The sequence below is a fragment of the Chamaea fasciata genome, unplaced genomic scaffold (genome assembly GCF_029207755.1).
Source record: "Chamaea fasciata isolate MVZ Bird 193981 ecotype frontalis unplaced genomic scaffold, bChaFas1.0.hap1 SCAF_41, whole genome shotgun sequence".
NCBI classification, from domain to species: Eukaryota; Metazoa; Chordata; class Aves; order Passeriformes; family Sylviidae; genus Chamaea; species Chamaea fasciata.
The window spans coordinates 1,706,174-1,727,787 of NW_027094126.1; the positions used below are offsets into that span (position 1 = coordinate 1,706,174).

The 21,614-nt window shown below is 53.2% G+C and overlaps 1 protein-coding gene and 1 long non-coding RNA gene across 2 annotated transcripts; one reads left to right on the plus strand and one right to left on the minus strand.

The window, feature by feature from the left end:
• Window positions 1-1,098: 1,098 nt before the first annotated feature.
• Window positions 1,099-8,001, minus strand: LOC136303753 (uncharacterized). Its single transcript, XR_010724288.1, has 6 exons — window positions 6,773-8,001; window positions 6,313-6,451; window positions 5,134-5,319; window positions 3,438-4,637; window positions 2,802-2,911; window positions 1,099-1,186 (listed from the first exon to the last, which is right to left on the minus strand). It is a non-coding gene; the product is annotated as an uncharacterized lncRNA (long non-coding RNA).
• A 10,113-nt stretch (window positions 8,002-18,114) lies between these two features.
• Window positions 18,115-21,321, plus strand: LOC136303858 (interferon-induced protein with tetratricopeptide repeats 1-like). Its single transcript, XM_066207549.1, has 2 exons — window positions 18,115-18,298; window positions 19,313-21,321. Exons 1-2 carry the CDS (start codon window positions 18,276-18,278, stop codon window positions 20,655-20,657), a joined length of 1,368 nt encoding a protein of 455 aa, XP_066063646.1. The 5' UTR covers window positions 18,115-18,275; the 3' UTR covers window positions 20,658-21,321.
• Window positions 21,322-21,614: the final 293 nt, after the last annotated feature.

Below are 21,614 nucleotides of genomic sequence, written 5' to 3' on the forward strand. Positions count from 1 at the left end.
CTCTCCTCCCGTGAGTTCTGCCTTGAAAAAGACACCAAAACAACAGCGAAGCAGATCCAGCTCCAGGCTGAGGGAATAACAATTCCAGAGCCACCGGCAGCCCCGCGATGTCTTGGACAGCCGATTCCAAGGACGGGGGGGGGGGTGGAAATATGTGTGGCCACAAGGGTCTCTCTGTGTGGCCACCACACAAACCCTCATTATTTAAGCAGTTTGCTGGTGATCTGAGAACCATCAGGTGCAGCCAGCACCAAAGGCTGAGCCCAGACAGGATTTTTGTTGCCTCACCCGCCTGGTTTGTTCGGGCAATAAATAACCTTTACCTGTCCCCCGGCTCGAAGGCTGCTCGCCGGTTTTATTTGCTTTGAAAGTAAACTTCCCGATGAATTAGCCAAGCCTAATTAATATTTATTTTAAAGTGCATCCTCCTGACCATGCAAACACAAAGCGTGGCTGTGTCTGTCCAGGAGAGAGAGACCGAGGGGGGCGGATGGAAATAAGGTCATGGAATGATCGAGGGTCGAAAAGGCCCCCAAGACCATCGAGTCCAGCTGTTGATGTCACAGCTGGGCAGCTGTTGCCTCCTATCCCCGTGCACCTTGAGGGTGGTCAGAGACCTCACCTCAGCCTCAACATGCCACCAACTCCAGGTGACCGTTTCTGAGCGCTTTGTCCCCGTTTCCCATCCACATGTGACAACCCCGAGCTCAGCTTCACCGTGGAAACGTGGCCAAAAAGCCAGGACAATGAATGACAAAAAATCCCTGGAGTCCTTCAAGGTGCCAAAAACCTCCCCCAGGTGGGACCCTGAGTGTCCCCAGGGATGGGGAACCCAGCAGGGGCAGCACCGGAGGTCCAAGCCCCAGGACACGGTGTGAACCCAGAGCTGCCGCGCTGGAGGAGCCGCCTCTGTGGACGTTTTCCCTCTGAACACTCATCTGAGGCTTCCCAAACCACGTCTGCTCCTTCTCCTGCAGCACCTCAGCCTCGTGGCTGATGCTGTTCCACCCCTCGCTGGAAAATCCATGCAACATCCCTGGAAAGTTGATTGCTAATGTGGAAATGCTGGCCCGTTTCCTCATTGTGAGAGCGCCAGCAGCACGGATGAGCTCCTGGAGGCTGCCAGGAGGGGACCAGGGCACGGAGGTGGGGGGACTTCCAGTGGTGGTGAAGTTCTCGTTGCCTCCTGAAAAGCGAGGGAAGAGAATTCTGCCTCTGGAAAGCTCCGTTAAATCCGAAGGTTTCATCTACGTTTATATTGACACGAGTCAGCTCCTGCTGGAGAAATGCCCGTCCCAGCAGGAGCACAACAGTTTTGGAGGGTTCCTCCAGCCACGGACCTGAGCTGTGTTCAGTGTCCAGCCTGGACACCCTCATTTCACCCACCTCACTCTGCCGCTTTAAAACCCAATTTTATCCACGTCCTTCAGCCTAGTCCATGGGATTTGAGGTCAACCTGTCACACTCACCTTAAATCCCACAACCCCTCGTTGTCAGAGAAACCAGAGCAGCCCCGAAATTGCTGGATTTAGCAGAGACCAAGAACAAGTGATACAAACAAACCCAGCTGCGCTGGGACAGGAGGAACTGGTCCCGGTTAGAGCACAAACGGGATTTCACGGAGGGAAAAACCTCAAAACTCTCGTCAAACCTACTCTGAGTTGCCCCGTGACAGACTGCACAGGCTCTCTAAAGGACTTTGCACAAACCGTGAGCTTCCAAAACTTCCCGCTGTCAAAACTTCCAGTGGTGTTTTGGGCAGTTTTGTGGAGAAGTTTTACGTTTGTACCACGAGAACACGCCGTGCTCCAGCAGCTACCTGAACCGACGCACAGAGCCCCAGACGGTCTCAGTGAAGCCCTAACGAGCAATAAAAATGTTCTTTCATGCCTTGTTTGATCATTGCCTGTTTACGAGGCCCAGGATCCTGTGAATCATGTTTTATCCCAGCCAGCAGACACTGGAGACACACGGGATGAGGAGGAGAAAGGCGAGGGGGGGGGGAAAGGAGATAACAACATCTGGGCTGTGTTTGGCTGCACGAAATTCACTCTTCAACCCCGGGGCTCATCCCACTGGGATGGCTGTGTGATCCACAGACCCCCACATGAACCAGTTACAGTTTCCTGGGAGAGATCCCATCCTGGGACATGCACATCCAGCGGCAGCTTCCTCATTTATCCCAAACCCCCTTAATTAACACGCGCCAGGCTCCTGCCCGAGCTGTCCCGGATTTCTCTTCCTGCTTTTTTTCTTTTTTTTTGCCCGTGAGACGATCCAGGAGGAATCCCCGGGGCAAAGCCAAGACCCCACGGCACACGCTGAGCCCCTTCTGCACCCCCAGCACCCGCACGACACCGCCCGAGGTGTCTCCCCCTCCCCTCTCCCTCAACTCCTTCCCAAATTCCAAACTCGCAGCATCCCCCGGAGCCGCGGGGAAGATCTCCCTCCCGCAGCCCCAGCTCGGTCACGCCTGATTGCATCTTGTTTGTTTTCCTTTGAGGTCAGGATTCCTCCCACCTTGCCCGGAGCCAGGTTCTGCCCGGCCTCACGCGGCGGGGAGCCCGCGGTGACCCAAATCCAAGGACGCGGCTGGGTTGGCGAAGCCTTCCCCCTGGGAACAGCATCATCCCGCGGGGACAGCGCCAGCGCTTCCCCGGGCCGTGCTGGGTGGGTTTGGGAGGGTTGGATTTTACACTGGCAGCCTCTTCTCCTGAGCTACCTGATCCCTCCGGAGCCGGGCACAGAGAGAGGACACCGGGAACGGCGGGGACCGGCAGAGCCACCGGCAGCCTACTCACCCTGGCTTTGTCCTTGCATCCAGAGGAATTAAAGCCCTTGGAGAGGAGGTCTCATTGTTCAAGCCGTGCTTTAAGGGGAGGCAGCTGCTTTCTTTATATCTCAAGATTCACTAAAGTTCAGGAAGAGAGAGAGAGAGAGAGAGAGAGAGAGAGAAAGAGAGGGGAAGGCAAAGGGGAGGGACTGAGCGCAGGGCCCAGAGGCCGTATAGAATGACAATGGAAGGAAATGCTTTATCAAACCTAGAAAGCCAACCCTGCCCTGGGAACACAGAGGGAGAAAAAAAAAAAAAAAAAAAAAAAGAAAGAAAAAAAAACTTGCAGAAGAAAAGCGAGTTCAGCTGCCCCGGGTCCCTCCCTTGGCAGCAGAGCCCTCCCCCCCCAGCCCCTCACTCCCAAACACACAATGCCAGCGCCGGTGGAAGCCGTCAGGCTCAAACTTTTTTCTTTTTCTTTTTTTTTTTTTTTTTTTTTTTGGTTAAACAGAGAGAAGTTTCAGCGCTTTAAAAAAAAAAAAAAAAAAAAAAAAAAAAATCCGACAACCAAACCCTGCCCGGGAATGGGAATGTGACGCTCTTCCCCCTCCCCCGGGCTCCAGCCGTCCAAGTTTCTATGAGTCAAACGTTTGCAATGTGTTACCGAAATGTTACCAAGCTGGAATGCGGCGTCCAGAGGGTTCAGCTCATAAAACTTTTTGTTTGTTGGCCGCGAAGAAAGTGTCACCGGCACAGAATTCGCTTCTTCCTCTCTCCTTCCTTTTGTTTTTCCCATCCCGGAGAGGGTTAAGTGCTTGTGCAGCGCTGACACCCGATGACGGTGGCATTAACCCAGCGCTCCCGGTCCCAGTGGGAAGGGAAATTGTGAACTGAGAAACGAAGGGAAACGGGGCAGCCAGAGAGAGCAGGTGGGAAACGAGAGCCAGAGAGAAATCAAACCCTACAGACACAAAATCCCGGGATGGTTCGGGTTGAAAGGGGCCTTAAAGCTCATCTTGTCCCACCTCTGCCGTGGGCAGGGACATCTTCTATTAAATCAGGTTGCTCCAAGCCCCATCCCAGGGCACAGCCAGGGACAGACCTCAGCTGCTGAAGCACAACTTCCCAGACACGAGCTTTGGGATTTTTGGGGTCAGAAAAACGCTGTTCCCTCATCTGAGGTTGGAATTTCCACCCAAGACAGCGACAACCTGGGCCCAACTCCTTCCAGCAGCGTCTGCTCTGGATCTGCAGCTAATGCTGAGGGACAGGGACACAGCATCATCTGCTGGATCTGACAGGAGCTGGGCCCACAGCTCTGCAGAGCTCTGCTCTCACGGCGGGAGCACAACCTGGAAGAGCTCACGAGGATGATGAAGGAAAGCAGGAGAGCAGGGAGGAAACCGAGGGGCTGCCCTGCACCTGCCTTCCACCTGGAATTCCCACCCCCAGAACCTTTCCAAGGGTGGAGCCTTCACCTTGCTGAGGGACCTTCAGGGTTCAGCTCCGGGAGGATGATGTGATGCTCTTCCCGCCTCACCCCCAGCCCCGGCCAACAACAGCAGTTGGCCTCATGTGGGACCGGCCTCAGGTTTTGCCCCTGTCCAAGGGAAGGAAAATCTCCAGGAGCCAGGAGGATCCTCCCGGGAGCCTTCCAGAGGGACGGACTCCACCTCTTCCTCTGAGGCTGCCCTGCTTTGTGCTCTCTAGCACAGGAACTCTCCCGAGAGAGGAGCTGGGTTGGAGAATCACAGTCAACATCTCCTGGCAATTTCCAGCCCGAGCATGAATTATCCTGTCGTGCCAATGGGAGCAGGACCGTGATCATCCTTCTCCCGCCTCTAAAAGCCAAGTGATGCCAGCCCTGCAGGATGAAAAAACGTGCTCGTGGCATTTTTGTGACGCCGTTCTCAGAGAAAAGAACCTGGTGTTCTGAAACAGGGGCGGGGGGGGAAAAATATAAAGTGAAGATCCCAGGGGAAGAGCCGAGGGGAAAGGAGATGGCCGTGGGTAGGATGCGCTGAGGAGGGAGCTTGGACTGAGTGCCCAGGACAAGGTCACTCCTGCTCCAGGCCTGACCCGGCTCCTGGAATGAGCCACAAACTTTTGCCTACTTGGACCTTTGCATCATTTGCACGTTAGGTGTAAGGACGGGCAGGAACTGCCAAAAGCCGCGCTGCTCAAAGGCCGGGAGGAGATAAGAGACACTGCCCTGTTTAACAAAGAGACTTTTCCAGACCTGGGGAAGTGAGGCAATCCTGGCTAATTAAGATGACTGATCAAAGCCTCCCGGGAGGAAGAAAGAAGGTGAAAGATTAAAATCTTTGCGTTTCAAAGGTGAAGAGACCAGGAGAGCTCACCTGGGGAAGGTGGGAGGTGTTCCTGCCCATGGCAGGGCTGCGACCGGATGGACCTTCAGGTCCAAACCCTTCTGTGATGAGCGGGGTCCTGTTCATATGCTGGAAAATCCAGGGTGCTCCTTCTGTCACCAACGAGGCCAGAGCAGGTCCCAGATGGCTTTTAGGAGCAGATGGGTTTTGGGAAACCTTTGGGGAAGAGTTTGAGCTTTGCCGAAAACCCCCAGTGCCCGAATCTCCTCCAGGACCTCCTCCCTTCCAGTCCAAACAAAAGGGCCAAGTTGTGCTGTTGGGTCCCAGGCTCCTGAGCCCTCTCAGACCCTTCCCACCTGCCCTGATGTGCTGACAGGAGCCCGGCGCTGGCTCCCAGCAGCCACAATCCTGCTCCCACATCTCCTGGGAGATGGGAACTGCCAGAAGCGCCCTCAGACACAAAGCAGAGCAGCCGTGGCTGGAGGAGCAGCAGCGTGGGCAGAGGGTGGCCCAGGCAGCGAAGAGGAAGCTGCCTGCAGCCACATCTCTCCATAGAAGGCAGGGAAAGGAGCAGGTTTGTTTCTGCGGGAGGAGAAGAGTTATGGCTGCGGGGAAACGGTGGCTAAAAATACCCCGAGGGCCCGGGAGAGCGGGGAGGTCACTTGGGAGAGAAATTCACAGGTGCTGGTGGCCCTGGGGCAAAGGTGGCACTGCCACACGTGTGGCACTGCAGCCTCCTCACAGCCACGGCAGGGGAGGACGTTCAGGGCACCCACGGGGCAGAACTGGGGCGGCCCAGACCCACAAGCAGAGCTCTGCCTTGTGCCCGTGTTTTAGGCTCTGAACTCGGCGGCCTGGCTGCCAGGTTGAGCCTGGCTCAGTCTCTTTTTTTGGGGGGGGATCAGGACACAATTTGGGCCCCAGCTACGCTCTGCTGGGGGCTCAAACGATCACATCAACATTAGGATTGTGCAGGGAACGTTGATATCGACCCCCAGGGGGACTCTCGGGGTGCCCCTGAGCTCAGGCAAGGGCTCAGCTGTCCCCAGCCTCTTGTGACAAACACCAAGAACGTTTTGGAAATGGAATGTTTGTGCCCCTCACACCCCAGAGACCTTCCCAGTGGGATGCACTCACCGACTGGGAGCACCCCTAACACAAAATCCCGGTGGGATGTTGCAGAGGGGAGCACAGCCAGGTGAAACTCACCCCTTCTCCCAGCTCTGAGCTTCTAAGGATGGAGGAGGCATCGCCAACACCCAGGGTCGTTCCAAATCACACCAGCTCCGCCCTGGAGACCTCACCCGCCGGCAAATGTGCTTGAACCATTTCCCATCTCAAGTTTCAGCTGCAGAAAAGGCATTTCCAGTCATTTCTCCTCTTTTGAAGGGGCTGGTCCCTGTGGGGGACTCTGCAGCGAGGGCGTGAGGAGGATCTTGCCTGGCCTGGGTCCCAGTAAATCACAGTTCAGAGACAGCTGAACTCCATTTTATGATTATTAACCCCAGGCCTGCTCATTTGTTTGGCCTGTCTGAGGCTATATATAGTGATGGGTGCAGGCATGGCCAGGGGGGGAATTGTGTGCAGCTGTTAAACACAGCACCCCCCCTCCCCACCTTCCCAAAAAAACCCGATTTTTTTTAAAAAAAATAAAAATTTAAAAGCTTACAAAACAGGAGGACTACGGTTGGGAAATGAGAAGCAGCTGTGAAGAGGAGGGATGAGGTGTCATACAGGGAGGACTGACTTCAAACCTTGCAGGAAATGTATGAGAAGTTTCCCGGCCGCTTTTGCAATCCGTCATCCCCCGGGGTGTCCCGTGGTGGCTCTTGGCTCCTGTCACAGCCTCTGAGTGCCAGGGCCAGGAGCATCTCAGGCTGGACTCAGCAGGAAAACCCACAAAAGTGGCGGTTTGCTCTTGCATCGCCAGCAGCGACGTCCTGCTGTGCCTTTGTGACGGGCCCGAAGCGCCACAGATGGATTCAATGTCACCAACGGGCAGGTGCTGAACCCAGGGAGCTCCAGGGCCGGTTCTGGGAATTTCAGTAATGAAAAGCTTGGAACAGCGGTGGTGAAACCCTCAGAACGTTCTAAGGGAGCGCAGGACAGGGCCGGGATGGAAAAACAGAGGTGGAGAAACGCGGAGGTGCCTTGCTGAGATCAGTGTCCTCTTCCTGCCCCCTCCAGATCCTGTCCCAGAGCAGCAGCAGAGGCTGTTCTCCCTCATCGTGGATCATTGTGGAGCTGTCCAAGAGGGGAAAACCAGGCAAGGTGATGGGGTGACAGGGACAGGGAACGAGAGGAGCTCTCCAACCCAAACCGTTCTGGGATTCTGTGATTCATTCCACGTTCCTGGAGGAGCTCAGAGCTGGAAGGGGCATTTTGGGGGGAGGAAAGGGAGCGTGACTAACTCTGAAGCCCTGGCACCAGGCGGAGTGGCAGTGGCATGCAGAAACCCCAAGGGCTGGCCCCCATCTCTTGGCTCTTCACCAAATTTTCCTGGTGGCTCTAACGGCAGCACCGGCACCTGAGCTGCTGCTCGGGCAGGTGCCGCAGCAGTTTAACGTTTCCTCTGGAGGCAGAGCTCAGGGGAGGCAACGCCAGTGCCCGGCTCATGCCCAGCTTCAGATAAGGATGCCAGTGCATCATGTGGCCAGCCAAACCCCAGTGTCCACCTGGAAATAATTCACAGGTGGAGCTGGGGGGTCCATTCCTGGTGTCACCCTTCACCCTTGCTCGTAGTTTCCTGTTTGCCCGGCGAGTTTGGGGTGAGAACAACCCATGGGGGGGTTTTTTTTTTTGTCGTCGTTGTTTTCATGTGCCCATGCGTTTTTGTTTTCACGCAGCACGGGCTGCTCTCAGCGAGGCACAGGGAGCTGGCTTCCCCCGGGCTGTGGTTTCGGCAGCTGCCGGCCCCGGGCCGTGCCGCAGTCAGGTGTGCAGAGACCGCACGGCGCCGGGAGGGGCGCAGGGGGAGCTGACATCAAGGTGCTCATCTGCAGAGGAAGAGGAGCTCCCAACCGAAGCACCGCCCGCGTGGTCGGCTTGCGGTGACCCGGCCCTCCCTGCCGGCACCGAACTCCGCGCTCTGGTTCTGCACCTGCTGCTCTGAGCGCTCCTCCCAGGGACGGGCCCTCGTTCGATTCTCGGCCGAACGCGGGCAGAGGTCTGGGATGGAAATGGGAGCTGGGATTCCTGCTGGAGAAGGTGACTCGGGATCACCAGGATTTTCGCTCTTCCAGGGTGGCAGGAACGGGCAGTGTGCCTCTGTGAGCTCTGGGGAAAGAGCGCTGAGGTCACAGAATCCCCGAGGCCCAAAAGACACAAAACCAGCAATCCCTGAGGGTGGAAAGGCCCTTCCAAGACCATCAAGTCCAACCTCTGCCTGATCACCATCTTGTCACCCAACATCCAGGCCTTCCTCGGTCACCTCCAGGGATGGGGACTCCAAACCTCCCTGGGCAGCCCCTTCCAAAGCCTGAGCACCCTTTCCATGGAGAAATTCTTCCTCTGAGTCCAGGCAGAGCTCAGCAAGGCTGTGTCCCCCACCCACCTCTGGCCAGGACCCCCCACGCCCTGCTTTGGGTCTCTAAACCCAGGTGATTTTCCTAAAGAAAAGGAGAGCTGGGACAGTGGCACAGCCCTTGGGAAACTCTGGCTCTGTGCAAACACATTCGAAACCCAGAACTTCTTCTCCATCCCGAATTTGCAGCAGCCTGTGGGGATTTAACCCCTCGTTTTGCTGCCCCATCTCAACCCCACGCGCAGGCAGGAGAGGGAGAACCTGAGCGGAGAATCTGATTCACTGTGCAAATCCCCAGCTGGGAGAAGGAGTTTGATTTACCAAGGCCAGAGGTAGTAAAGAGCTTGGACAGGAATTTGCACTAAACCTTTGACACACAAGACATTTCCCTTTCAGGCCAAGACAAACAAAGGAAGGAAGTGTCTGGGACTTTTAAAGCGACCTAGTGGAGACAGGTAAGGGCAGATAAGGGCTGAAGGAAGAGTGGGCTGGGCGAGGGAAGTATCCAGTTTTACAGATTCGTTGGAATCCTGAGTGCTCTGCAAATCAGGCTGAGGGGAGGCGAAGCCACCTGGGGAAGGGCCCTTTGCAGTGGGAGAAAGAGGCTGAACGTCCCTAAAGTGCTGAGCACGGCCTTTCTCTTCACCCTCTCAGCTTTTTTTCCACTCACTTTGCAAAGTTCTCCGTGCCTGAGGCTGGCAGGGTTTCCGAGGCTCTCATTAGCTGGGAGTCTCCTGTCAGCTAATTTCCTTTCCACCAGCTCAGGTGCTGCCCAGCCCATCCCTGCCAGAGCCCGGGATTTCTCAGCATCACATCCTCGGTGTAAAAGAGTCTTTGCCCCTGCAGAACGGGATTGCCACAACACCGTCCCCGCGGACAGATTTGAAATGCCAGGCTTAGCCTTGCCTGTACAGGGTTAATTTCCCTCTCAGCGTTCCAGTTTCTCCCTGGAGTCATCTGTGTGGTGACTCCACAGGTCCCTCTTCCTGTATCCCTCCGGGAATATTTTGCTCTTTGACCTCAAATCTTCCCCTTCTCCACGCAACTGCTCCAGTTTCTTTTTAACCCCCTTTTTTTTTTTTTTCCCCCTCGCTCGAGGTACAACACAGCGAGATTCGGTCACAGCATGGGGAGGTTCCATGGGGTCCTCAGAAGGGATGGGGGATAACTGGTGAGACCCCAGGGTCAGGAGGAGCAGGGGTGTCCTCTGTGCTGTCCCCACAGAGTCACTGACCCCCACTCCCTGGCCTTATCTCGGGGGGAATTTTGCATTGAGTCATTAAACAAACACAGGGACTGCTCTCCCTGGCCGGGACCAAGGCTTGGATGAGGTTCCTCCACACGGTCTGAGAGCGTGAAAAACAAAACTGGTGCTTTCTGGCTTATTTATAAAGCGAACTGGACAAACAAACCTTTCCTACCCGCAGCGGTCAAGGTTACGAATCCAGAGTTCTCCTTTCCTACGGGGACCTTGTTTGTGACTCATTCCTGGCAGCCTCGGGGGCTCCCAGTGCATGAGCTGGGAATGAGGAGCTGCTCACAGCGAGGAAGAGCCTGGCAGAGGCAGCTGAAGGCTCCCTGCAAGGGCTGAGCACGGTCCACCCCTCCTTCCTCACCGCTGAGCAAAATCTGCCCCAAAAAAAGCCGCCTGTGACAACGGAATCCTTTCAAATCCCACAAAATCGGCTGGAGCACCATCTGGAGGCTGCTCCTGGAAGGCGTGGGCAGGGCTGTGACACCTTTCCCGGGATGGGGACCTGGATGTCCCTCTGTCACCTCTGCTGGGGTGGCACACCCGTCACCAGGGACCCTCCAGGCTGGGCAGGGCCGAGCTGGGCTGAGGAGTTCCCAGCCCACCAGGACACAGCAGGGTTTGGGATTCCAGGTCCCTGAGCTGCAGATCATTGTCCGGAACCAAGTCTGCTCCTGGATTTTCTGCCCAACCATCAGCTGCTCTGGCAGGTGGCCCCAAAACGAAGGTTTTTCCCACTCGGTCTCTGTCCCGTGTCCCCGGGAACTGGGAAGGAGCCCCTCGGATCACATTTTTTCCCCTCCAATCTGTGCATTTACAACCACAGCGTAACTTTTTGCCAACGTTTCTCTGCTCTCCGTTAGCTCTTGTTGCCGGAGCACAGATGGATCTGCCTGAAATTAGGGAGCACTTCTCCAGAAGCCCTTGGTTTGTTATTGCTGGGCTTGATTTGTTATCGATTTTTTTTTTTTCTAAGATTTTCTTTCAAGGGCCGGTCTGACTAAAAATGTCTTCTGCTGGGTTTGACCACAGCTTTGTTATCCCGCTCCATCTTTCCGATAACACTCGTGCAGCGCTGGGTGCCATTTCCCTCTGCTCTCTGGAAGTGGAAATTATTATATTTTTAAATTCTGCTGATGCTGAGAAGAGCTGTGATTTCTAAGAAGCGATGCCGTGCGTGCCCTGACACGTTTCATGTCTTCAGCACCGACTGAGCCACGCTCTGCAGCCTTCAGTGAGGAGCCTGGAATTGGTCTTGATATTTTTTTTTTTCCAGGGATTTACTTTCTGTAATCTGATCATTCGCGTTGTTCACAAAGACAACTCGATTTTTCAATACGTGATCCGCTTTCTCCGAGGCTGATCGGGGCTTCCTGCACAACGAGCTGACTCTGCTGCCAGTTCCTGAGGGATTCCCACCAAACAGGCCTTAGAAAACATTAGCCCGGCTGCAGCTCCGTGTCTGCCTTTGGGATGCCCACCCTGGGCCGCTCAGGGGAATGTTTTTATGGCTGATGCATCTCTGGGTGTTGTTTTTCTCTTCGCGTCCTACGTCCACAGCATTAAACGCTTCCTTCCCCTTCGGCCTGTTCTCAAAGCTGGAACCCCAGGGGCTGCCTGAGCAGGGCCTCTCCCCCTATCAACCAGAATCTGCTTATCTGCAGCTCGAAGGAAATTCTGCTGGGCTGCCGTGCTCCGGCTCCGGATGAAAGGATGAAACGACGGAACGCCCGCACGGCAGAGCCTCGGAGGGGCTGAGGAGCTGCTCCCCAGGAAAACAATCAGGGGCTCTCCTTGCACGGGGCCAAAGCCACAGGACACCCCCAAAACCCTCAGGGCGAGAGGTTTCAGGATTTTGGTGCTTCAGAGAAAGGGAGTCGAGGGACCCGATAAACATTTATGCAGGGGAACATATCTCGGGATTGAAACATCAAATAAAACCCCGTGGAATGAAATCCGATCTCTGGATTAAGCCATTAGAAAGTCTGGGCAGGTTTAAGAGCTCACTCGTGTGGAAAAGGGGGAGTCTGGTATTTTCAAGTGTTTCTACACCACTCACGGCGTTCCCTAGGGCCTGGAGCGTGCTCTCGCTGCTAAAAATAAACCGCTCAGGAAGGCTCCGACAGCCTTCTCAGAGCTTCAGGTGCTCTGAGCTGAAAAAACAGGAGAAAAAGGCACAAGGAAAGAATGGATGAGGCTGTTAGAGGCGCCCGGGTGAGAAATGGTCACCTCCAGCTCTGCTTGAAGGAGGAGCGAGCAGGGAGCTGTCATCTCACTGGGGGGAAATGATGGGTTAGAGAAAACAACTCACCTCTGTCCCTTTGTTTCCTGAAAGCTGATGGAGGAAGACTCAGAATTAGGGGGGGGAGAGAGTTTGTTTTCTCTTTCTAGAAGACGCTGCATGTTTTTATCCCCCCCTCCCACCTTCTTTGTGCGTGTGTTTAGATAAAAGCTGGGACACAAAGGCTTTGCTGGCTTGGTGCCAAGCCCGAGCCGAAGAAAACAAACCTCAACCTTCAAGGCCGAGAGGTTCAGCGGGTCGTTAAAGCCAGTCCTGCTCGCACAGGAAATCACATCGTGTAATCTCTTGTTTGGGACTTTGGCAGAGGATAAAATCCTTCTCAGGAGGGAGCGTTGCCATTTCGGAGAGCAACGGCCCAAGGGAAACACAGCATTTGAGGGAACGGGGATTTTTCAGGATCTGCCCGCAGGAATAGCCAGGCTCCATCCCCGGGTTGGGAGGGCAATTGTTTATTTCGCGGCAATTAAAATTATTTTCCTTTCCAAGCTATCTACAGAAGCCACCCTCAACAGAGGTGAGAAGGAAACGTTCTCCTGCCCAAGTTCACCATTCCTGATCCAATTCTTTCACCTCTCAAAAACACACCTTAATTCTACCCTTCAAGGAAACCGCAGAGAATTGTCCCCTGAGCAGGACTTGTCACAGCCTTGGATACGCTCTGGAGTGATTTTATCCAGAGCGTTTCTTTCTTTTTCTCATGGGCCATGTGGAACAGCATCAAAAGCCATAAAACTTTATGTATTTACAGCCTCTTCTGGGAGCACAGCGCTCAGAACATCATTGTGGATGTAAATTAGCTCAATTATCTTTGCTTGGGATGGTTGGATCTTGCCCAATTACCGTTGCAGTTTCTCATTCTCTTTGGTGCTGACAAACAATGCGTTTAACTGCTTGTTCCGCTGTTCTCCCAGATCCCAACACCACATAATTCTCTCTGATCTTCAGCCTCCGTTTTAAGAGAAACCTCTGGCATTTTTCCTTGCCTATTTTCCACCCTCTCTGGGCTCAAGTTCCCTTCTTGGCTTTCTGGCACCTGCTGAGTGAATTTAATTTTACCCAAATCACCTGGAAGTCTGCTATCAATTCTAGTGCATCTCTACCCTGTTGTATTTTGGTTTTTTTTTTTTTTTTTTTTTCCTTACTACTCTGAGATTTCTCTCCTCTGTCAATTATAATCCTCATCTGATCCATCACCCTTGGAAGTTTTGACACATTTCAGCCTTCTTGGCATCACCCTCCATCAGCTGCTTGTCTGGAGGACGGCTGAGATCCACTGATTTCCTTGCACGTACAGAAACTCCTCCGTTAATTGCCAGTGAGAACTGCTGCTGCTGCAATCTGATCAAAATCTGAACGCCGCAAATTTTCATTACTTTTATGCCCTGATAGCAGGGCCACGTGCCTTTGGACCAGCTGCTGGAATCGGAGGATCTGATTTTTCTCTCGTGCTCCGGCTTTCATCAGTTAACAACACCGAAAATCCCGTGGAATGTCTTGTACCCTCTCCTGGTGGGTCTGGGTCACCTCTTCATCGATTTGTTTCTGGAGTAAACAACAACCCACACTCTCCATGCCCTCGTTGTGCTCTGAGCTGAACCATTCCCAGTCCCCTGGAATGACGGAGCACGTCCTGGACGTTCCCACCACAGCAAAACCACAATGCCAACACCCTCGAGGGGTGTCTGAATTCAGGGACAGGTACAAGAGGAGCTGTAGGAGCCACTTCCAGAGTTTTCACACAGAATCCCTGAATTATTCAGGTTGGAAAAGCCCTCTGAGGCCGAGCTGGGCCCGATTCCCACCTTGTCACCCACACCAGAGCACTGAGTGCCACGTCCACTCGTTCCCTGGCCAGCCCCTTCCAATTCCTCACCACCCTTTCCACGAAGGAATTCTTCCTGAATTTTCACTGCCTTTTAAACATTCCTTTCTGAATTTCCTGAGCTTTCACTGCCCGCACTGCTCGCTCTCAAGCGAGGGTCAAGGCCACAGCCCCTCACAGGGCAGGAGCTGGATCGAAAGGGAGAATTAAGAACTCTCAACATCCCAACCTCTCCCAGCGCTCACCACCAGGCTGTCGCTGCTCTCCCTGCCCTAGATGAACCCCCCTCTCCCTCGGTGCTCTGGAGTTTCCCAGCCTGGCTGAGCAGCAAATGCTCCGTGTTTATCACCCCATCAGAGCAGTTGGAAGACAGTTGAGTGTCTCTCGGGGGTGCTGATAGCAGCGAAGGCTTTGCTCTGGGAGATAAGCTGCCCTCCCTGAGCTGCCAGGGGAGGCCGTTGGTATCTCAGCGTCTTCCAGCTCCTCCAGACACACCCTGGGGTACGTGGGGATGGTGAGGAGCCCAGGACAGTTAACTGAACCCCTCGCTATCATCTGCTCTCTGCTCCCTGGGATCGTTTCTCTCGTGTTGATCAAGCCCGTGCAGTGACCTCATTGCCTCAACCAAGCTGTAAACAGGCAGGCAAAGCCTCACGTGGTGGTTGGAGATGGATTAAATCAGGAGAGAAAGGCGCTTCGGGAAGGTGTTTTGAAATGCACACCAGCTCCGTTTTGTGCTTGAAACTGCAGGTTTCAAGAGAGAAAAGCAGCACAAGCATCCCCTGGCTGGTTTGGGGGATCCAGGAGTGTCTGGGGTGCAGGTATTCACTGCCAGAGCTCCCTGTGTCACCCCGTGGCAGCAAATCCAGGCTCTGGTGGTTACCTGGCACCCGAGGCTCAGGTGTGAGCAGGGCAGAAAGTCCAGGCCACCTTTATCTGGAGGACTCAGGAGATCCAAATCCCACTGTTGGAGTAAGAAAAAGCCAAGGTGTGAACAGAGGCTGCGCACCCAAAGTGTTTGGAGACAAGGAGGGCAAGTATCATGGTGAGGAAACAACATTGGTGTCGCCGTTTCTGTTTACATTACACAACAGAACATTTCCTTTTTCGTTTTAAACGCCGCCCAGTCCTTCCCTTGGGCCCAGCTCAGCTCAGCTGTGAGAAGGATGAACCCTCTCCCCAGGCAGCTCTCTAAGGTCCTGCCCTGTTTTTCCCTCCCTCTTTACACCCATGGGAAACCACCACTTACCCAAATACAGATGTTTTCATCCAAATAAAGGGGAGGGGGCTGGAATATTGTTAAAAACAAAACAAAACAAAACAAAACCAATCCAGCTGCGAGGCAGAAATCTGAAAGTGGTGCAAAAGCATCGCTCTTTTTCACAGGCTGGGGAGGGAACGGCGCTGCAACAACCCAGCACAGCGTCTGTCATTCGTGGGCAGCCTCTGCCATCTGCTGGCACCGAGTCCTGCAGCAACGCTTGGGAGAGCTGGTCAGGGAGCAGACAGGAGGGGAAAATGGATAGCTTTGAAGTTCATAAGCCTTTCTCTTTTTGGAGAAACGTGACCTGTTCTGGTCTCATCAAAAATACCGAGGTTGTAGAAAGGTTTATGTTAGAAGGGACCTAAAAAATCGTCCAGTTTCACCCTCCATGCTGTGGTTCTACCAGACCAGGCTCTTCCAAGCCCCATCCAGCCTGGCTTTGGACACTTCCAGGGATCCCCAGGGACAGCCACAGCTTTTCTGGGTGACCTCACCAAGGCCTCAGGCCTTGGAGAGTAAAGGGATTCTCTCCTCAAGTATCCGAGCAGGTGGAGACTCCAGGCTTTGGGCCGGGGATTTGGACAAAGCCATGGATCAAACACCTCTGTGCAAGTACCAATATAAGGTTTAAAGTCTGCTTTTGCCACCTTCTTTCCCCCGGAGAGGTTTGAACACTCACCTGCAGAGCTGCCCCGGAGCTGTGAGTGCACCCCAAGGGCAGGGCTGGGAGCAGCACGGCCAATGGGAGCTGGAAAGGCGCAATAGAAACCGTGACAAACGGAAAACACCTTTTGTCACCCGTCTTTTACCAGCCTGGTACCTGTCTTCTCACTCACAGGAGCCTCACCTGTTCTTGAATGCCAGTAAAGAAGTAATAGACAATTAACACAGAAGGAATTTAGATGTCCGGCCAGGACTCAAGACTTTGTCAGGGAAATTCTGCAGCCACACCTCGAGGTATTTTTAGTTCTGGCCTTGGCTACTCAGATGGAGCTTCTCGAAGCTTCCCAACGCTGCAGGCACTGTTTGCAGAATCTCCACGCTCTGTCTTTCCTGCTCCATGTTGCAGCTCACTCTGCTGGTTCAGAGCCCCTTTCCTTGTGGCCCAGAATCAGCTGAAGGAACTTTTATAACAAACAGGTGTTTTTCTGGGCAAATAAACCAGGATTTCCTTTCCACCAGTGTTATTTGATGTAACAGAATGTTTTGAAGCCAAGGACTGTTTTCAAACCACCAACAAAAATATTTGTATTTTTTTTTCCCCCCCTCTGTATCTTATTGCAGCTCTTTTGCTTTTCCTTCCCACCATTTATCTTTCACAACACCAAGCCTTGCCTGTACTTCCTGTTTGGCCGCTGGTTGGTAGTTTTCTCATTTGCTGTTATTTTTGACTTCCATCCAAGCTTTGTATGATATTAATAGCTGTTGCACAGAACTGTAATCATCCTCAAACCAGCCCTAATATTAGCAGATGTAGCCAAGAACTGTTGTCAAGGCCTGAGGGATTTGAGCAGTGAATTTTCTCCTCCATCCTGCCAGCTCTGCCCCAGCCCAGGGAGCCAAAACATCTGCCCAGCACCCAACTCACACATCATCCCCATCCTGGCCACCTCAGGCAAAGAGAGAAGCAGCTTGGTGGAGCACAAATGCGCAGAAAGATGCTGAAAGAAGATGCTGATGTGAGGATCCAAGAATTAGATGTTATTGGTTGTCCTAATTAGTGCTTCAGCCCTAATCAAGATAGAGCAACCACTCATTGTTCATCCAGCAGTGCTAACACTAATAGCCAAATTACTCATTTTCTATTAAAGGTTGTCAGCAATAGGGGAAAAAAAAAATAAACACAGAGGATAAAAGGATCTATCCTGCTCCTCCAGCAGTAAATTCTCCTCCTTCCTTTGCGCTGCTGCAGTGACTCATCAGCATCCTGAGGGGGAAATAGTGACAGGTTGTTTTTTTTTCTTCTTTGCTGCGAGGAATATGATTCTAAGGCTGGTGGTTTCTTCCTTCTCTGTTTAGAGTCCACCTGAGGCTACTTTTTAAAATGTGTTTTCTACTGTTCTCTCTAGTGGAACCTTTCCTCCCAGGGCTGCCATCCCCCATTACACCCAGACATACCACGTGCCCTGCATTTTACCTGTATTTTCTCTGTCACTTCCACTGGTTTCTGTTACCTGCCAAAACCTCAGTGATCAGCAATGGATTCCTGGTGGGTTTCTGGTACCCCTGGGGCCACGCTGGGCTCAGCATCCCGTGCTCTGGCAGCACTTCCTGCTCCTTAAGGACTTGGGGTGTGTCCCAGGTGCACCTCACACCAAACTGTGCAAATGAAATTGCCATCCCCTTTTAGCTGGGCAAGGCAGAGGAGAGAAACTCCAACAAAGCTGCCAGGGCAGACCCAGAGGAGAGAAACTCCAACAAAGCTGCCAGGGCAGACCCAGAGGAGAGAAACTCCAACAAAGCTGCCAGGGCAGAGGCAGGCAAGCCCTGGGGACAAAGTCCTGCTGAGTCACAAGGAGCCTTCTGCTCATCACTGATAACATGATGATGTCACGATTCCACTCTGATGGATCCTCCCTCACATGACACCGGGTAAAAGCTCTAACACCAAAGTCCTTTTCAGCAGGGAGAAGGTGTCCAGAGGGGAGTTCAGACCCTGCTGCTCTGACCACGGGGTTCCCTTTCTTGTCTATCCAGACCTGATTCATTTTATGAAGGAAAGGTTGTAACTCCAAGACAGGAAGATGACACTTGGTTTTGGTTTAGTCTTTCATTTTCGTTTCGTCATAGATAAGGGGTTTCATCTGACTCCTCCCAGTAGAGGAAATGGATACATTTGGTTTAATATCTCCCAGTTCCATTTCATCCTAGATAAGTGGTTTCACATGACTCCACCCAGGAGAGAGCTGTCGTATTTAAGGCTCAGTCCCTAGGTCACAGGCTGTCCTGCCCAGGGCCTTGCTGCCGTGTGGACGAGGTGCAGCCAAACCATCATCCCTTGACAGTGACATGATGCCTGCAGCAAAAATGAGGTGAGTGCACAGCATCAGAACAGCAAGACCACACCAGGGCGAGGCCAAGAACAGCCACCTGTTCTTGTCACAGCTCCCACAGTGACAAGGTGTGGGGGGACAAGGCTCAGCACGACGTCCTGCCTCAGAATGTCACCAAGGTTAAGTCTGGAAAGGGTCTCTGAAAGTTACCTTGTCCACCTCTGACTGCATCCAGACAGCTTTGGAGTGTCTGTGAGGATGGAGACTGCACAGCCTGCCCAGAAAAACTGTGCAAGGCCTCTCTTCTTCTCACAGTTAACTTTCCTGATGTTCAGATGGAGCTTTTCCTGGGCTTGTTTGTGCCCTTCATGGCCTGGCACTGGGCACCACTGAAAAAGCCTGGCACTTCTTTGCACCCTCCCTTCAAGTATTTCTACAGCTCTAAGATCCTTCTGAGCCTTCTCTTCTCTTGGCTGAAGAGTTTCAGCTCTCTCAGCCTTTCCTCATGGGAGAGACACTCCAGCCCAACATCTTCCTTACCTTGTTGGGCTCTTTTTTGAGCTATTTCTTCACCCTTCAGCTGAAGACACAACCCCTGCTTCCTCCCCAGAGAAGGTAACGTGAGAAAGGGCAATGTGAGAAATTAGCTCATTAATTATGCGAATTCTACCACTTGCAATGAACCAAGAGGTGGATTCCTCCTGGAATCTCACTGAAGAGATCAGTGAAAGGACCTTTCACCGTATGGGTGGGGCTGGCCCTACTTTCCCTTTTTGCAGCTCATCCCCACAACCTTTGCCTTAGGTTAAGAGAGCAGCCCTGACTCCAGGCACTGGTGATTCCATTCCTGGCTTGCTGTTCTCCAGTGGGAAGGGCTCCTTGAAAAATGGGCTGTTTGGAACAAGGATTTGCAGGTTCTTTAGTAGCCTGAGTGCAAGGGATGCGCTGAGCAACTGGAGAGAGTCTCCTCTTCCACCTCCCTTCCTCTTTTCCCACTCTGTGTGGGCACCCCAGGGTCCCATCCTCCTGTAACTCACCATTTCCTCTTTGTAGCAAGGAGCAGCTGAAGGAGAAGCTGGATGCCCTTCAGTGCCACTTCACCTGGAACTTGGGTGTTAACTCGAACAATCCTCAGCATCACCTGCAGAGGTTGGATGTTGACATCAGGCACATGGCCCACCAGAACCGGGTGGCCCTCCTGGGGGTCCAGGCGTACCTGCACCAGCTGAACAACCAGAGCAAGGAAGCTCTGCAAAGCCTCCAAGCTGCTGAGGAGCACAACAGGGAAGAGGAGCAGCCAGCATCCACTGCTGGCTCTTTGATCATCTATGGGAATTATGCCTGGATTCACTACCTTCAGGACTCCTATCAGGAGGCTGAAACCTGCCTGGAACGAGTTCAGCAGCTCTGCCCAACCCTTTTGGATGTGCAGCTGATCCCACACATCCAGGCCCTCAAAGGTTGGTCCCTCGTGGTTATCAGAGCCCGCAACGGGGAACGGGCAAGAGAGTGCTTCGAGCTGGCCTTGATGTTTGAACCAGAGAACAGATCTCTCCGTGCTGGGCTTGGAATGGCTCTTTATTCCTCCTGGAAATACTCCTGGCAACTTGATAGTGCAAGCGAAGCCATAAGCTACTTGGAAAGAATTGTCGATGAGCAGCCAAACAACTACAGAGCCAAAATATATTTGGCCGGGCTACTTGGACACGTAGATAAAGAAAAAGCAATTGGCTTGATCAGAGAATGTGTAGAGGAAAGCTCTGACCCCGAGGTCCTCAAACAATCAGTTATGCTCTGGATACCGTGGTCGACACAGCAAGCGGTTGAGATCGCCCAGCGAGCCCTGCAGCAGGACCCAGGTTACCACCTTCTCTACCAGGCCTTGGCCAAGAGCTACAAGCAACATTGGATTCAAGCAAAGCAAAAAGACAAGGGGACTATACTGGATGCAGCCATCAGTCACCTCCAGCAAATTGTTCAGAACCATCCCGACCTTGAAATTATACCTGTCAAGCTGCAGTTGGCAGCGTTCGTCGGTGAAAGAGACCCGGCTGAGGAAGAAGAGATCTTAAGGGAGCTTGAGCAAACGGACACCTTGAGCCCCAGACACCGTCAAGCCCTGAATCGCTCCTGGGGAATGCACTTCCTCTACCGGAGGAGATCCCAGGATATGGCAAAAGCCAAGTTCATGGATGCTTACAGCATTGCCGAGCAGACGGACGAGAGGAGGGACTGTGGGCGCAGGCTGAGGAAGATGGCTCAGGTCTACAGGGACAAAGGTAACGCCAACGCTGCCAAGGCCATCTACAGCTTCCTCCACGAGGCCGACCAGCACCTGCCGGGGTATTGTGCTGTACTCACTTTAGATGATGGGGATCACTCCTATCCCACAGAGTAGGGCGTGAGTTTTCCCAAGGCTGGAAGGCCGAAAGGACTGGCTGGCTCTGCACAGCAATCCCATCCCTCACACAGACAGAGCGGTTCTGTCAGCTCCCCACGTCGTCCCACTGCTCAGCCACCAAACCCCACCTGTGGGTAACCAAGTGTCCAAACCTTACCCACACTGCTGTGTCCTGATTCTCCCAGAGGGAATGAAAACGAGAGCGAAGAATTTGGCTTAGGGGGTCTGAGCACAATCTTCTGTAGGTGTGGACCTGTGCGTCTGCCTTGGAACTGCCATTGATCAGAACCCAACCCTGATTAGGGCAATGTGAGAAATCAAGTCATTAATTATAAAGATTTCTACCATTTGCAATGAACCAGGAGGTGGATTCCTCCACAAGATCAGTGAGGAGCCATGATGAGGGTGAAGTCCTTCTGTACAGGACACAGGCGATCCCTGGCCTGTCCAAAGGCATTAAACACTGCTAATTAAAGAGCCCACAAAGGTGATTTTATCTGCACTAATCCTCAGAAGCACACACGTGCCTGCCCCTGCCTGGACATAAACCAGGGGCTTTCTTGTACTGCTTCCCACCAGGAATGACATTTTCATCCCTGTTTCTGGAGCCAAACTGAGCCTTTTAACATTCTTTGATCAATAAATATTTCTCTCTGCACAATTTCTCCTTGTTGGCGTCTTCTTGCGGCCTGAAGCATCCAGAGCATGGAATGCCAAAGATCCACCATCTCCTCATTGTTCTCACTCTCCATCCCCCCAGGCCCTTCCCACTGGGAATTTGTGCCCTTACCTGCAGGCACAGGTGGGCACCTCCCCAAGCACTGCCAGGGTCACCTTGTGCCCAGCAGTTCCTGAGTGGAGGTGGCTTCCTCAGATGTCCCCAAACCCACCTGTCCCCACAGGGCAGTGCCACAGGGACCAGGGCAATGTCCCTCAGCAGGTCCCACCAACAGT

Bases quoted from the DNA above. Each gene is read 5' to 3' on its own strand.
- LOC136303858 (XM_066207549.1), top strand. From the start codon at position 18,276: ATGATGCCTGCAGCAAAAATGAG. The intron at 18,299-19,312 runs GTGAGTGCACAG...TCCTCTTTGTAG, and splicing joins ATGCCTGCAGCAAAAATGAG to CAAGGAGCAGCTGAAGGAGA.